Below are 14834 nucleotides of genomic sequence, written 5' to 3' on the forward strand. Positions count from 1 at the left end.
GTTATGTTTGAGGGAGTCACAGAGTTCCCTAAGTCTATTCTCATTTTGCATAATTCTTTTCTCTTTTGTTCAGCTTGATTACTTTCCATTGCTCTGTCTTCTAGGTCATGAATTCATTTCTCTGCTTCTTCCAGCCTGCTGTTCATTCTATCAGGTGTGTTTCTCATTTTGTTTATTGAGCCTTTTAATCTTTGCTGTGTTATTCCTTATCTCTATGTTAATGGTTTCACTGATGTCCTCCATTTTTTTCCAAGTCCAGTGAGTATCTTTATGATTATTACTGTAGATTACTGTAGGGTTGTTTTTTTACGGTAGGTGTTTTTTTTTTTTAATATTTTTAAAAGATGTTTTTGTTTATTTTTGAGAGAAGAAGAGAGAGAATGCAAGTGGGGAAGGGGCAGAGAAGAGAGGCAGAGACAGAATCTGAAGCAGGCTCCAGGCTCTGAGCTGTCAGTACAGAGCCTAATGTAGGGCTCAAACCCATAAACTGCAAGATCATGACCTGAGCTGAAGTTAGATGCTTAACCAACTGAGCCACCCAGGTGCCCCCCGCCATTATTTTTTAGATAAGCTTTTTATCCCTTTCTCCTTCTGTTTTCCTTCTAGGATACCAACAGGGCTCAGATAGTTTCTCTTGATGGTGTCTTATAATTCACATGGGCTTTCTTTTCTCTCTCTCTCTCTCTCTCTCTCTCTCTCTCTCTCTTTTTGCTCTATTCTGACTGGATAATTTCAAGTGACCTATAAATTCACAGATTCTTTCTTCTGCTCTGATCGCATCTGCTGATGGTATTCTTTACTGCATGTTTCATTTCATTCATTGCATTCTTCACTTCCAGGATTTCTGTTTGGATCTTTTTTATAATTTCTGTCTCTCTGTTAAGCTTCTGGTTTTGTCTGCGCATTGTTTCCTGATTTCACTGAATTGTCTTTCTGTGTTTCCCTGTAGCTTACTAAGCTGAATTCTTTGTTAGGCAGATTGCAAATCTCTATTTCTTTGGGGTCAGTTACTGGGAAACTGTTCTTGGGTGTCTTGTGTTGCTGTCTTCGCATTTGAAGAAGCAGTCACCTTCTCCAGTCTTTACTGACTGGCCTTGGGAGAGAAATACTTTCTTCTGTCAGTCTGCTGGGGACTCTGAGGCTTTCCCAGTGCATGATATTCCAAATGCTTTTTAAATGGTTGTCAAGTTCTAGAATCAACCTATACAAAATGTACTAGAGATTTTTGTAACAGTTTAAGAAGTAAATATAAACGTTTACAACATATGAAGAGATAAGCATCACAATAGCTAAAATCAGAAATATGTTCCAGTAAGGGCACCTGGGTGGCTCAGTCAGTTAAGTGTCCGACTTTGGCTCAGGTCATGATCTCATGGTTCATGGGTTTGAGCCCCGTGTCAAGCTCTGTGCTGACAACTCACTACCTGGAACCTACTTTGGATTCTGTCTCCCTGCCCCACCCCACCCCCATCTCCCCGCTTGCACTCTGTTTCTCTCAAAAATAAATAAACATTAAAAATATATGTGTGTTCCAGTACTATTTGTATAAATGTATATGTACTACTTTTGTAACTGAAAAGCAATCACTATTGCGGCGCCTGGGTGGCTCAGTCGGTTAGGTGTCTGACTTTGGCTCAGGTCATGATCCCACAGTTTGTGAATTCAAACCCCGCATCGAGCTCTGTGCTGACATCTCAGAGCCTGGAGCCTGCTTCAGATTCTGTGTCTCATTCTCTCTCTGCCCCTCCCCTGTTCATGTGTGCGCTCTCTCTCTTTCTCTCTCTCTCTCTCAAAAATCAATAAACGTTACAAAAAGAAAATAAAAAAAAAAAGAAAAGCAGTCACAATTGTGGCTGGTAATGGGGAACTTTTGGGTAATACTCCTTGATGTGAGTGGCATTTAGGTTAAATGACTATGTTTACTTTCATGGAGCTGTATGCTTATAATTTGTATACTTTTCTGTAATATTTATGCTAAATTTAAAAAGTTTAAGATAAAAAGGCAGTACTCATCATAAAAAATGTAAAAGTACAGAAAGTTGACTTAAAATGTCTCTCCACATACTCATATCACATGAAGACCAGCAACCAGTACTAACATTTTCTTCCATTCTTCTGATGTGTATTTTTTGCCTATAACCTTTATTTCATTATTTCAGATTGTAAAAAGATTCTGTGAGATTGTAAAAAGATTCATGTAAAAAGAATACATGCCCTGTATAGAAAACTTGTTAAACACAGTAAGACACTACATACTTCTCACAATGGAATATGATTGACACAAAGATGCCAACAAGTATAGTGTAACCATTAAGTTTCTTTAATGGCAAAGAATATAGGAATTTATGAAGATATTTACATTAAAAAATGAAAGGGTTCAGGGGTGCCTGGGTAGCTCAGTCAGTTAAGGGTCTGACTCTTGATCTCAGCTCAGGTCTTGATCTTAGGGTAGTGCGTTCAAGCCCCATGTTGGGCTCTACGCTGGGTGTAGAGCCTACTTAAAAAAAAAAAAAAAAAGGTTTCTGATTCTGATCAAGATGTAGTAAGCACATTCTATCCTTTCTCTCTGATTGAATACAATTAAAATCTCTGGACAGATTGCATGCATCAGTTGAGTATCCTGGAAGATAATGGTAGCAGGTGGTTTGGGGAAGGAAACTTTTTGTTTTTTGTTTCTAAAGAATACCTTTCAGTCTTGGGGCACTTGAGTGGCTCAGTTGGTTAAGCATCTGACTTAAGCTCAGGTTCAGGTTGTGATCTCACCATTTATGGGTTTGAGCCCCGCATCCGGCTCTCTGCTGTCAGTGCAGAGCCTGCTTGGGATCCTCTGTCCTCCTCTCTCTATGCCCCTCTCCCGTGTGCACACTCTCTCCCTCTGTCAAAAAATAAACACTTAGCATACCTTCCAGCCTGGACTCAAAGGTAGAGGAAAATCTGGAACTGGGTGCATACAGAATAAGGTCCAAGAGAATCCCTCTCTTTCTAGTCTCAAGAGCAGGAAAGGGGATTCCTATGGGTCAGAGAGTAGAGATGGATGAAGATCTTTTTGTTGTTGTTGTTCACATGCCCCCCTCCCCCATTGTCTCCTGCCCTGGCCCCCATGAAAGTCTATAGCAGTGGAGGCAGCAGTGACATTGGCAGCCAGATGGGAAAGGAGTCCTTTTATTTTTAGGGATTATGGTCCCAAGAGCATGGTGACATTCACTGGTTTTGTTTTCTCTATCCTCTCACCACTTTACCCTAGGGGCAATCACAGTAGTGGGAGGTACTCAGCAGAGAAGCTAAAGCCTTTCCTTTTTAGCCAGAAGACCAGGAAAGGGGCCCCTGAGAGGTGAAAAGTGTTAGGAAGATTGCAGAGAGGAAGGAACTCAACAAAGTGAACCCATAGTATTGTGTATGAACTCCTGGGCTCTCCTTTGAAATAGCATGCATGCATCTGACCCCTGAACAGCATACCAAGAGCTTTGAGGATTCAGCGGTGAAGTGTGCTGGCCACTGCATGGTATACCTGGGACAGATCACAGTAGTATCACAGGGGCTGTGAAAACTAAACTGACATCACAACACAGCCCACAAAAGATGGATAGGAACTTGTGGGTTGGACCTAATCAATGTAGTTACTGTTCAAACAAACAAAAATCCACTGTTTTCCATTGCACCTAAACAAGATCCAGAGTAACATAGCGTAATATCCAGAAATTCAAAATTGTCCCGTATATGAAGAGTTGGGAAAATCTTACTGTCTCCTAAGGAGAAGGGACAGTCAACAGATGGTAACTATGACATGTTATAGATGTTGGGATTATCAAAGAATTTAAGGCAAAAAGCATAATTAAAATATAATTAAAACTTCAAGAAGTAGGGGTGAACACCCTGGAAACAAATGGGAAATTAGACATTTAAATTTAAAATTGTAGGGGTGCCTGGGTGGCTCAGTTGGTTAAGCATCTGACTTCAGCTCAGGTCATGATCTCGCAGTCCATGGGTTTGAGCCCCGCGTCGGGCTCTGTGCTGACAGCTCAGAGCCTGGAGCCTGTTTCAGATTCTGTGTCTCCCTCTTTCTCTGATCCTCCCCTGTTCATGTTCTCTCTCTCTCTCTGTGTGTCTCAAAAATAAATAAACGTTAAAAAAAAATTAAAAATAAAATTGTAAAATTTATAACTAAAACTAAATTAAAAATTCCTTAAAGGGACTCAGTAACAGGGTGGAGATAAAAGAAGAGTGAGTTAACTTGAAGATAGAACAGTGAAAATTATCTGGTCTGACCCAATAGGAATTATTAAACTGAAGAGAAGTGAACAGAGCTTCAGGGAATTATGGGACGATAACAAAAGGTTTAGCTTTTCATGTTACTGAAGTCCCAAAAGGAGAGGAGATGGAGTAGTACAGAAAACTGTTTGAAGAAATTATGGAAAGGAAGAAATAAATGCAACCCTATTTGCGGATGACATGATAATCCACATAGAAAATCCCAAGGAATCTACAAAAAGGACTCTAGATCAAACAGTTTTGAATGGGAGGAATCAGAATACCCATTTCAAAACTTTTTTATAGTTTCGGTAATCATGAGTAGTATTGGTAGAGGGATAGACACATAGATCACTGGACCTAGGAAACCTAGAAATACACCCACACAAGTACAGCCAACTGCTTTTTGAATGTTTGTGACTCCCCCAAATTTACATTTTAAAATCCTAACCCCGGTGTGATGATACTAGGAAGGTGGGGGACTTTGGGAGGTGATTAGGTTATAGGGTGAAGCCCTCAAGAATGGAATCAGTGCTGGGGTGCCTGGGTGGCTCTGTCGGTTAAGCATCTGACTTCAACTCAGGTCACGATCTCGCGGTTTGTGGTTTCGAGCTCTGCGTCCAACTCTGTGCTGACAGCTTAGAGCCTGGAGCCTGCTTCGGATTTTGTGTCTCCCTCTCTCTCTGCCTCCCTCCTGCTCCCACTCTATCTCCCTCTCAAAAATAAATAAATAAACGTTTAAAAAAAAAAAAATGGGATCAGTGCCCTCATAAAAGAGACCCCAGAGAGCTCTTACCTCTTACTCTCTGTCATGTAGGGACACAGAAGATAGCCATCTGTGAACCAGGAAGTGGGCCTTCCCCAGAAATGTAGTGTGCTAGTGCCTTGATCTTCGATTTCCCAGCCTCCGGAGCTGTGAGAAATAAATATATATATGTTGTTTAAGCCACCCAGTGCATGATATTTTTGTTGTAGTAGTTCGAACAGACTAAAATGTGTCAGGACAGTTCAGTGGAGGAAGGGTAGTCTTTTCAACAGTTGCTGTGGGAACAATTGGATATCTATGGGGTGGTTGGGAGAGAACAACCTAGGCCTAAGCTTCACAGCATATAAAAAAAGTAACTCAAATGGATCATAGATTTAAATGTAAAACTATAAAAAATGCTAGAAGAAAACATCAGAGAAAATTTTCAGAAGCACAGCAGGGTAAAGAATTCTTATACATGGCAAATAAAGCATGATCCATAAAAGAAAAATGGATAAATTAGACTTCATCTAAATTAGAAACTTTGGCTATGTCAAAAAGTTTGTAGAAAGAATAAGAAAGGAGACAAGCTACAGAGTGGGAGAAAATATTTCCAAAGAGCATATCAGACAAAGACTCCTATTGAAAGAATATAAGGAAACCTCAATAACAACCCCTAAAAACCCAGTTATCAAAGAAGAAAGCATAAGAGAAATGAGAAAATACTTTGAGGTGAATGAAAACAAAATCACAAATATGAAAACTTACAGGATGCAGCTAAAGTAGTTTTTGGAGGGAAATTTATAGCTGTCAATGCTTATATTAAGAAAAGAGGAAGGGGGCACCTGGGTGGCTTAGTTGGTGGCTCAGGTCATGATCTCATAGTTCATGAGTTCGAGCCCCACATTAGGCTTTGCACTGACAGCTCAGAGCCTGGAGCCTGCTTCAGATTCTGTGTCTCCTCCTCTCTCTCTGTCCCTCCTCCATCTGTGCTCTCTCTCTCTCACCCTCAAAAGCAAATAAATAACAAAAAGAAGAGGAAGATATCAAGTCAATAACCTCAACTATTAAGGAGGTAACTATTCTTCAACTTTAAGAAACTAGAACAAGAAGAGTGAAATAAACCCAAGGCAAACAGAAGGAAGAAAATTATGAAACTAGAGTGGAAACAAATGAGTAGAGAATAGGAAAACAACAGAGTAAGTAAAACCAAAAGTTGATTCTTTTAAAAGATCAACAAACTTGGCAAGCCTTTAGCTAGAATGACCAAGCAAATAAGATTCAGATTACTAGAATTATTAATGAAAGTGGGGACAATACCACCCACCTTCCAGAAATAAAAATGATTGCAAGGATATACTATGAATAGTAAATACTACGCCAGTAAATTAGTTAACTTAGATAGAATGGGCAGATCCTGAAACAAACTAAGAAAACTGACTTAAAGAAATAGATGGGAATGCAAGCTGGTGCAGCCACTCTGGAAAACAGTATGGAGGTTCCTCAAAAAACTAAAAATAGAACTACCCTACAACCCAGCAATTGCACTACTAGGCATTTATAACCAAGGGATACAGGTATGCTGTTTCCAAGGGACACACACACCCCCATGTTTATAGCAGCACTATCAACAATAGCCAAAGTATGGAAAGAGCCCAAATGTACATCAATGGATACAGAAGATGTGGTGTATTACTCGGCAATCAAAAAGAATGAAATCTTGCCATTTGCAACTATGTGGATGGAACTGGAGGGTATTATGCTAAGTGAAATTAGAGAAAGACAAAAATCATATGACTTTACTCATATGAGGACTTTAAGAGACAAAACAAATGAACATAAGGGAAGGGAAACAAAAATAATATAAAAACAGGGAGGGGGACAAAACAGAAAAGATTCATGGAGAACAAAGGGTTATGGGAGGGGTTGTGGGAGGGGAGATGGGCTAAATGGGTAAGAGGCACTAAGGAATCGACTCCTGAAATCATTGTTGCAATATATGCTAATTTGGATGTAAATTTAAAAAAATAAAAAATAAAATGAAATCACAAAAAAAAGAAGAAATAGAAAATCTGAATAGCAGGAAACAAGGAAAGAGTTTGAGTTAATAATTTTAAAATGTCCCACTAAAAACAAAACAAAAAACTTGCCACTAATAAAAGCCCATTATCTGATGGCTTTACTAGTGAATTCTGCCAGATGTTTAAAGATTTATCATGAACTCCTCCAAAAAATAAGAAGGGAGCACTTCCAAATCATCCTGTGAGGCCAGCATTACCCTAATACCAAATGCTGGACAAAGATGTCATAAAAAAAGAAAACTGCAAGGCAGTATCCCTCATGAATACAGATACAGTAGCCCTCAACAAAATATTAGCAAACCTGGTCTACTAACATTTAGAAGTAATGCAAAGTTGGTTCAAAATATGAAGAAAACTCAGTCTTTATAAACCTTATTAGGATAAATAAACACAAGATTATCTCAAAAGACACAAAAAACAATACCCTTTAATGATTTTTTTAAAAACGTCTCGAACTAGGAATAGAGGCCTGATAAAGGCATTTATGAAAAACTTCCATGTAATGTCATATTTAATGGTGAAAGACTGTTCTCTTCCTGAGCTCAGGAATAAGATGAGGATTCATTCTCACCAGTGCAATTCAACATTGTACTAGAAGGTCTAGCCAAGACAGTTTTAGAAGAAAAACACATAAAAAGCATCGAAATTAGAAAAGAAATTAAACTAACTGTATTTGCAAATGACATGATCTTGCATATATAACATCCTGAGGCATATACACACAGACATGTGGCACACGTGTGTGTTCAGTGTCACTGGTCATTAGGAAAGGATAACTTAGGACCCAGTTAGCTATCAGTACACACCTGTTGGCACAGCTAAAAAAAAATATTGGAAATACTGAATGATGGTGGATGAGAAGAAATAGTTTCATATGTTGCTGGGGGGAATGTAAAGTGGTACAGGCACCCTGGGAAATATTTTGGCAGTTTCTTAGAAAATGTAAACATAACCATAGTACTCTAGGTGTTTCACTTCTAGGCGTTTATTCCAGAGAAATGGGATAGTCCGTAAACCTTTGTGGTAAGAACAAATGTGACAGTTCCAGTGTAGCCAAAGATTGGGGGAGATGGTGAGTATTTTCAACAAACAGTCCTGGAAAGCTGTGGGACAGAGCCTGTAGTCTGTATAGTTTTTTACATCTTTTTTCCCTATTCCTCCACCTTCCTTTGGCACATTTATTTTTCTTGGTTGATTCTTTTTTTTTTTTTTAATCTTTTTTTAACATTTTTTTATTTTTGAGAGAGGAGTTGGAGAGGGGCAGGGAGAGGGAGACAAAGAATCCGAAGCAGATTCCAGGCTCTGAGCTGTCAGCACAGAACCCGACGCAGGGCTTGAACCCACGAACTGCAAGATCATGACCTGAGCCACTGTCAGGAGCTTAACTTACTGAGCCACCCAGGTGCCCTTTTCTTGGTTGATTCTTAATGTGTGAGTTGGTTGAAGAGAATTTTAAATGTTGAGTGGTGAATATAGGTGCAAAAAGACCATCATCTTAAAAAAAATTGTGTCTTATGTTAACATATCGTGTATGTGTGGATTTTTCTGAAACTTTCACATGTATTTTCATAATTTGGCGCTGGTTCAGAACTGTGGGCACCTCAAGCGAGCTCACAGCAAAGTGGGATCCGCCTGCCTCCCCAGTCTGTCCTCATGGACTCATTCCATTCCTAGTTCCCTTTATTTTCTGAGCCAGAGTGACTGACTTGATCTATGCTTGTTCCTCTGTAAAATTCCTGAGGGCTGTTCTGACTGGTTCTAGGAGTTTTTTCCTTCGTGTGCACAGCTCTGTAATTTAGGTGTCTAATAACAAACTCCTTTGTTTTTGCTTATAGTGGGGTCTCCCACAAAGGCAGGCAGCAGGGTTGTTTACATTTTTATGTAATGTGGTCCACTCAGGCCTCCTGGCCTCCATCCTTTGTGCATGTTGTGTCTCTCTCTTTAAATTCAAGGAGAGCCGTAGGTTTTGATCTGAAGAAACCTAGAGTATGGGGCAATGTAAGAAAAACAGGTTTTTGGATCAGGTTGGGTAAATTTTGCTTTGGAGTAGCTTTGCATTAAAATGTGTACAGTGGAGTAGAGATGAATAATGTCTCCTCTTGGTAGGTTCACGTAGGTTGGCTGTGTCATGAACTAGAATTTTTTTTTTTTTTTTGCTTTGTTTTCCAGGTGCTGTGAAAATTAACTATTATTATAACTACTAAAGGTCAGTGGGAGGTGAAATTAACTAAGATCATATCAGAAAGAGTTGCATTTGCTGCAAACTGGAAGTGAATTGGATAGTTTTTTCTCTTGTCTATAGTTCCGCTTGTAAGAGCTGGACTGCAGGGGTGCGACCTGACCCCTCCTGTATTGCCGATGTGTGTGCAGAGGAGGCCAAGAAGGAGATTGGAATTACAAAATCAGAATTTCCTGGAGGGCTTGGTTTTGCGACACTTCAGGGAAGTGACGAGAGATTTGTCAGAGGACAGAGGTTGGAAAAGCTAGTTTATGGCCTTCGGTCTTCGGGGATCCTCTTGATAGTGTCTCTCCACAGGTGTGCGTCTCATCAAGGTTTGTTTCCCCACCCCCACCCCAGGGGCAGGATGGAAGGCCGGTGGCGCAGGAGCAGTAACAAACGCTTCCCAGAATCCTTGTTTATGCTGGGTGGTGAGCACTATTGTGGGTCACCTACTGTGGGTGCACTGCTAGAGACTTCTTTGACCTGTCACGCTCCAGGTGAGCCTTGTGAATTGTTGAGCTATTGTGAACACCTCTGCTACTTGGGCCAGCAGCTGCTACCTGCTGGCTCCTCTATCCATTTCCTATTGAATTGACCCACAGAGGATTCTTTGTATTTCCTTAGAGGGTTGCTGGACTGGAAAATTGCATATGCACCGAAGGCTTGTGTTTCCAGGAAGGTGGAAAGATTGGCAGCCATTTGTCTTCTTGTGAATTGGCTGTCGTGTGACTCCTTTTGCTTCTCGTTTCTGGTCTTGACACTGCTGAAGAGTCACCTCTTTGGCCTAGGTTTCCATCAGTGAGCCTGATCAAGCCAAGACACAAGTCCCAGCAGGTTCCCTGTAGCGCAGACCAAAGAAAACAGCAACGGGGAACAGGAGAAGTAGGTTTATTCTAGGGTAACATTGGAGAGCTCAGTAAGGAAGGGAATTCTAGATCCCTGGCTTCTGCTGGAGTTTTCTATTCTGAATTTACTGGTTTAAGGTTTTCTGGTTGGAAGCAACAGAACTTAATTTTGACTCGTACAAGCAGAAAGGATTTATTGGAAGGATATGGGATGGCTCACAGACTGGAAAGAAAAAGCTGTGGAGCCTCATCTTCAGAAAGTGCTGGTGTCAGAGGAGCCGTGATCTTAGGAGCGGGAACCTCTTGGGGTTGAATAAGCACCACCACATCCAGTTCCTGCTGCTGTCTGTTCAGAAGTCAAAGTCCAGGGACAAAGGCCCAGCCGGCCTGGTGTGGGTCAGGGAGTGGCACCTTGACTGACAGTCTGTCCAGGCCCAATCCTGTGGAGGGAGGTGGTTCCCTTGTGCCAGAAAGAAGACAGCTGCTGGGCAGGCAGCAACAGGATTGTGTCCCAGGAACAACTGCCTCACCAAGAGCAGCAGCTTCCACCTAATGATGCAGCCACAGTGAATTTGTTTTCTATCAGGAGCCTGGGTTTTTTGGTGTTTTTATGTTAAAGGCTGACTCCACTGAACATTTTTTTTTTTTTTTTTTTTTTTTGAGAGAGCGAGTGCACAAGTGGGGAGGGGTAGAGAGAGAGGGAGAAAGGGAGAAAGAGAATCCCAAGCAGGCTCTGCACATTCAGCGCAGAGCCTGATGCGGGGCTCAAACAAACCATGAGATCATGACCTGAGGCAAAACCAAGAGTGGGACGCTTAACTGACTGAGCCACCAAGGTGCCCCTCCACTGAACATTCTTTACCAGTGGAACACTGTGCAAGAATATGTTTTCTGAGGGGTCACCTCTGTGTGAAGTTTTCCCCGAAGGATTTCTGTCGATCTGCCTGTGCCTAGAGAAAGGTGGGGAGGGTGGCCAGAACACCCCTCTGTCAGAGGGCAGCTGAAGGTGATATCTGTTACTCAGCTGTGCTTTCTTGTGCCACCTGTGAGAACAATGCCCTGTCTGGGGAGTGGTCTTTTTTTTTTTTTCCAAGAGAGAGGGGGCACACATGCGTGTGTGCGCATGTGAACAGGGGAGGGGTAGAGGGAGAGAGAATCCCAAATGGGCTCTACACTTAACTCGGGGGCTTGATCCCACAACCCTGGGATCATGACCTTAGCCAAAATCAAGAGTCAGACACTCAACTTGACTGAGCCACCCACCCAGGAGCCCCTGGGGAGTGGTCTTTTAGAAATTCCTTCTATGGAAGAGGGTTGAGAGTTTGTTATCAGAACTAGAGGGGCAGTCTTTTGGCCTCTTTAGTTAGACTGACTTAGAAACTGCCCACAGTCACTAAGAGCTGACTGGGGGGGGGGGGGTGTGTGTGCGCGCGCGCACGTGTGTGTTGGGATTGATGTCTCCAGATTTTGCATGTGGGCATCCTGAAACATGTCTCCACCCACGTCACAGCTGCCTCCCCCAGCAGCCCTAGTGTGCAGAACCAGTACTAGCTGTTAATGTTGACTTTTCTCCCTTGCCAGGTATCTGCAGATGGTGTCCATTGTCAGTGCTGTCCAGCGTGCACCAGGCTGATCCATGGTCACTTTCCGGGATGGCAGCAAGGTGACTTCAGCTGAGGATGACCCTGACTGAAAGGCTGCGTGAGAAGATATCTCAGGCCTTCTACAACCATGGGCTGCTCTGTGCATCCTACCCCATCCCTATCATCCTCTTCACGGGGCTCTGCATCTTAGCCTGCTGGTATGTTTCTGAGTTGTCCTGGATATGTTGGGCCAGTGTGTTGGGACAGTAGGTTTCCTAATTCTGACTGCTCGGTAGCCCTTGGACTGTGTATACTTTTTATACACTGACTGGCGGCTGGTTGAAGCTGCTGGGTGGAGAGCTCTAGTCCTGGGGTATTTAGCCACTAGACTGAAACAGACCAGTCTGGCCCTGACGTAGGGATTCTCCAGATTTGTTCAAAATTATTTCAGAATAATGTTTAAATGCTTTTAAGAAACCACAAGATGATTGAAAGGCATGATTTTTTAATTTTCCTTCTCAACAGTGACAGTTTCATTTTGGTACATTTTGGTACCTGGTTGAGAGCAGGAGCATTTGAGTGTGTTGCAAAACCAAGTCCATTTGAACAATTTCTTGGACACCCTCGTTCAGGCTCACCCAGAGACTTGGTTCTGTGCTCTCCAGTCATTTTCTTGTGGCCACGAGGAGCCTCTTTCTGATCTCTTGCTGATTCTCAGGGCCAGCTGTGGTCACCAAGGACTGTTGTGGTAGCTGCCTTCCATCCACATCTGTCTTTCTATCACAGGGCCTCACAGAAGCTGAAGGCTGTGGCTTATAAAAGGATAGGCTCGGTGTAAGAAGATATCTGATGGCCTTTTTGGCTCCAAAACACTGACACCCATGAAAAGAGCCAACTGTATGATCCTTGCCTCTGGAAAGAATTCTGGTTTCCATATTCATTGTACATCTGACATTTGTTAGATGTAGTCATTGCTGTGCTGGAAGGAGGATGGCTCAGGACTGAGCTCACTGTTCAGTTTGTTAATGATCCCAAGCTCTTTTCTAATTAAGACTAAGAAAGATGAGCATCTTTCATTGAGAATTTCCTGCTGGGTGCTTCATAATAACCTTGGGAAGCAGTCCAGTTATATTTCCATTTAACCAAAGTGAGGTTGAGGATTGAAGACTTGCATGGTGTGCAAAGTTAATAAGCAGGGACGCTGGGATTTAAATCTAGGCCTAGGGATTCTGGTGCCAGCACTGTGGCACTCTGTCACCCTGACTGTCCTCGCTGTGGATGTGTATTTATACTGACGTTTAAATTTTGTTACATTGTGTTGTATAGGATACTTATGGCTACATCCTATAGGAGATAAATTAGTAGAACATAGCTCTTGTTTTTTCCTCTAGGTTAATTATTTCTTTCAGAATCTCTTTCAAGATCATACTTTTCAAAAATCGTCTCTCTCCTTCAAAATCATACTTTCCCAGTCTTGGCCTGTGTGATAAGTCCATGGCTCTTAAACCTGAGCTAGCAACAGAATCACCTGGACGGCATGCTAAACACAGATTGCTGAGCACCACCCTAGAGTTTCCATTCATCAGGTCTGGGATGAGCCCAAGAATTTACATCTCTAACAAGTTCCCAGGCCTGGGGACCATGTGCTGAGAACCACTAGACTGTGTCTTTCTTGAAAATTTCTCTGAAGTTCTATCACCTTTCAGTGAAAAGAGTTTTCTCTCTTATTCTGATTCTTGGAGCAGCAGTGTGTGGGGACACTCATGGTTATTATCACTGATGTTGCCTTCTGTTGAGGGTGGTAGAACTTAGCTTCCCCTCCACTGAGTTCTCAGCTCCTCGATGGCCTCTTTACACATGCCTCAGCACATGGGAACATGGTAAGAAATACTTGATGGATGAGTACATTGGATTAAACTTGTCTGCTCGGTGAGCAGTTTGAGTTGAGGAGGTGGTAGTTGTGATTCCCCTTCCACAAACACAACTCTGGCTACGGGAAACGGAAAGTACGTTTCCTCTTTGCTGTTCATCTTCTGGGTATTGGGTGTAGCCAGCTGAGACCAGGCAGCTTCCTGGACAGGGAATGTAGGATATGTGTAGCAGCTGCTTGGGTGCAGTTGGGCCTTATCTTTGAATGAATAATTTGATATTACACAAATGTTTCAGAACAGACAGTCCTTGGATTTATGATATGAGGGCCTCTGGTATGAAAACCTTAGGAGACAGCTGACATGTCAAGTTTGGAGAACTCCCTCTTGACTCATGGTGAATTAGAATAGGATGGAAGTTGGGGAAGAGGCAGATGTGATGAAAACAATATTTAACAACCAGTACAGCCCAGATGCAGCCAAGCCTGCCTTATATTTCACAGGTGCTTCTGGCTGAACATCAGTCTAGAGGAAGAGGTGGGTGGTGAGGCTCAGGGTAGGACTAGGCTGATGGGAAGGAAAGGAAGACTGATCTTCATTGACCTCCGGCTTTGTAGGTCCTTTGATGCTTTTCCTTTCACACACACACTGTTCCATTTGGTGCCTGACATCCTTGGAGGGGGTGGTTGTGTCCTAGATTTTTTTTTAAGGGTGATTAAACTAGTGTGGAGAGCTGGTAAGTGGTAAATATTATGACTGGCAGGTCCCTGTGGAAAGCCCTGTACTTTCTCTACTTCACCCAGGTGATAGGAACGTTTTGAAGAATACTATTTGGTGCTGATAGCTTTCATTGCAAGATGTTTGCTCTCTGAACAAGAAGCCTGAGAGAGATGGTCTCAGTTGCAGTGGGCCAGGATTAGGGCCTGGCAGGATCTGCCTAGACAGAGAACAGTCTTTTTGAGGCAGTAGCCCTATATAACAGAAGTTGGGGAGAGAGCACAAAGTTGGGTTTTCTCAATAAAGATAGCTTAAAAAAACAAAAGATGGCCATAATAAATGCCAAGCACTATGCCAGACCAGTGATGCACACATCATTTCTCTCAGAAGTGCACAATTGTGGGTCCAAGACATTGGATATTGTGCCCAGCAGATGTGACCTGGCCTTGGGGCAAAGGGAGACAATGTCAGGGAGGCTTCTTTGGAGGAGAGCCTCTGAGCTGAACCCTGCGGGAAGAGTAAGTGG

The 14834-nt window shown here is 42.4% G+C and overlaps 1 protein-coding gene across 2 annotated transcripts in view; it reads left to right on the forward strand.

Annotated features, from left to right (window-relative positions):
* The window catches only part of SCAP (SREBF chaperone), a 70477-nt gene that overhangs the window by 22123 nt on the left and 33520 nt on the right, over positions 1 to 14834 (forward strand). For both annotated transcript variants that reach the window (XM_086698357.1, XM_086698358.1), the window contains exon 2: positions 11722 to 11941. In XM_086698357.1, coding sequence (XP_086554483.1) covers positions 11820 to 11941 — 122 coding nt within the window. In that variant the 5' untranslated portion in view covers positions 11722 to 11819. The remainder of the gene's footprint in view (positions 1 to 11721; positions 11942 to 14834) is intronic.

The sequence above is a fragment of the Puma concolor genome, chromosome A2, assembly GCF_028749965.1.
Source record: "Puma concolor isolate L17-30 chromosome A2, mPumCon1.1.hap2, whole genome shotgun sequence".
Taxonomy (NCBI): domain Eukaryota; kingdom Metazoa; phylum Chordata; class Mammalia; order Carnivora; family Felidae; genus Puma; species Puma concolor.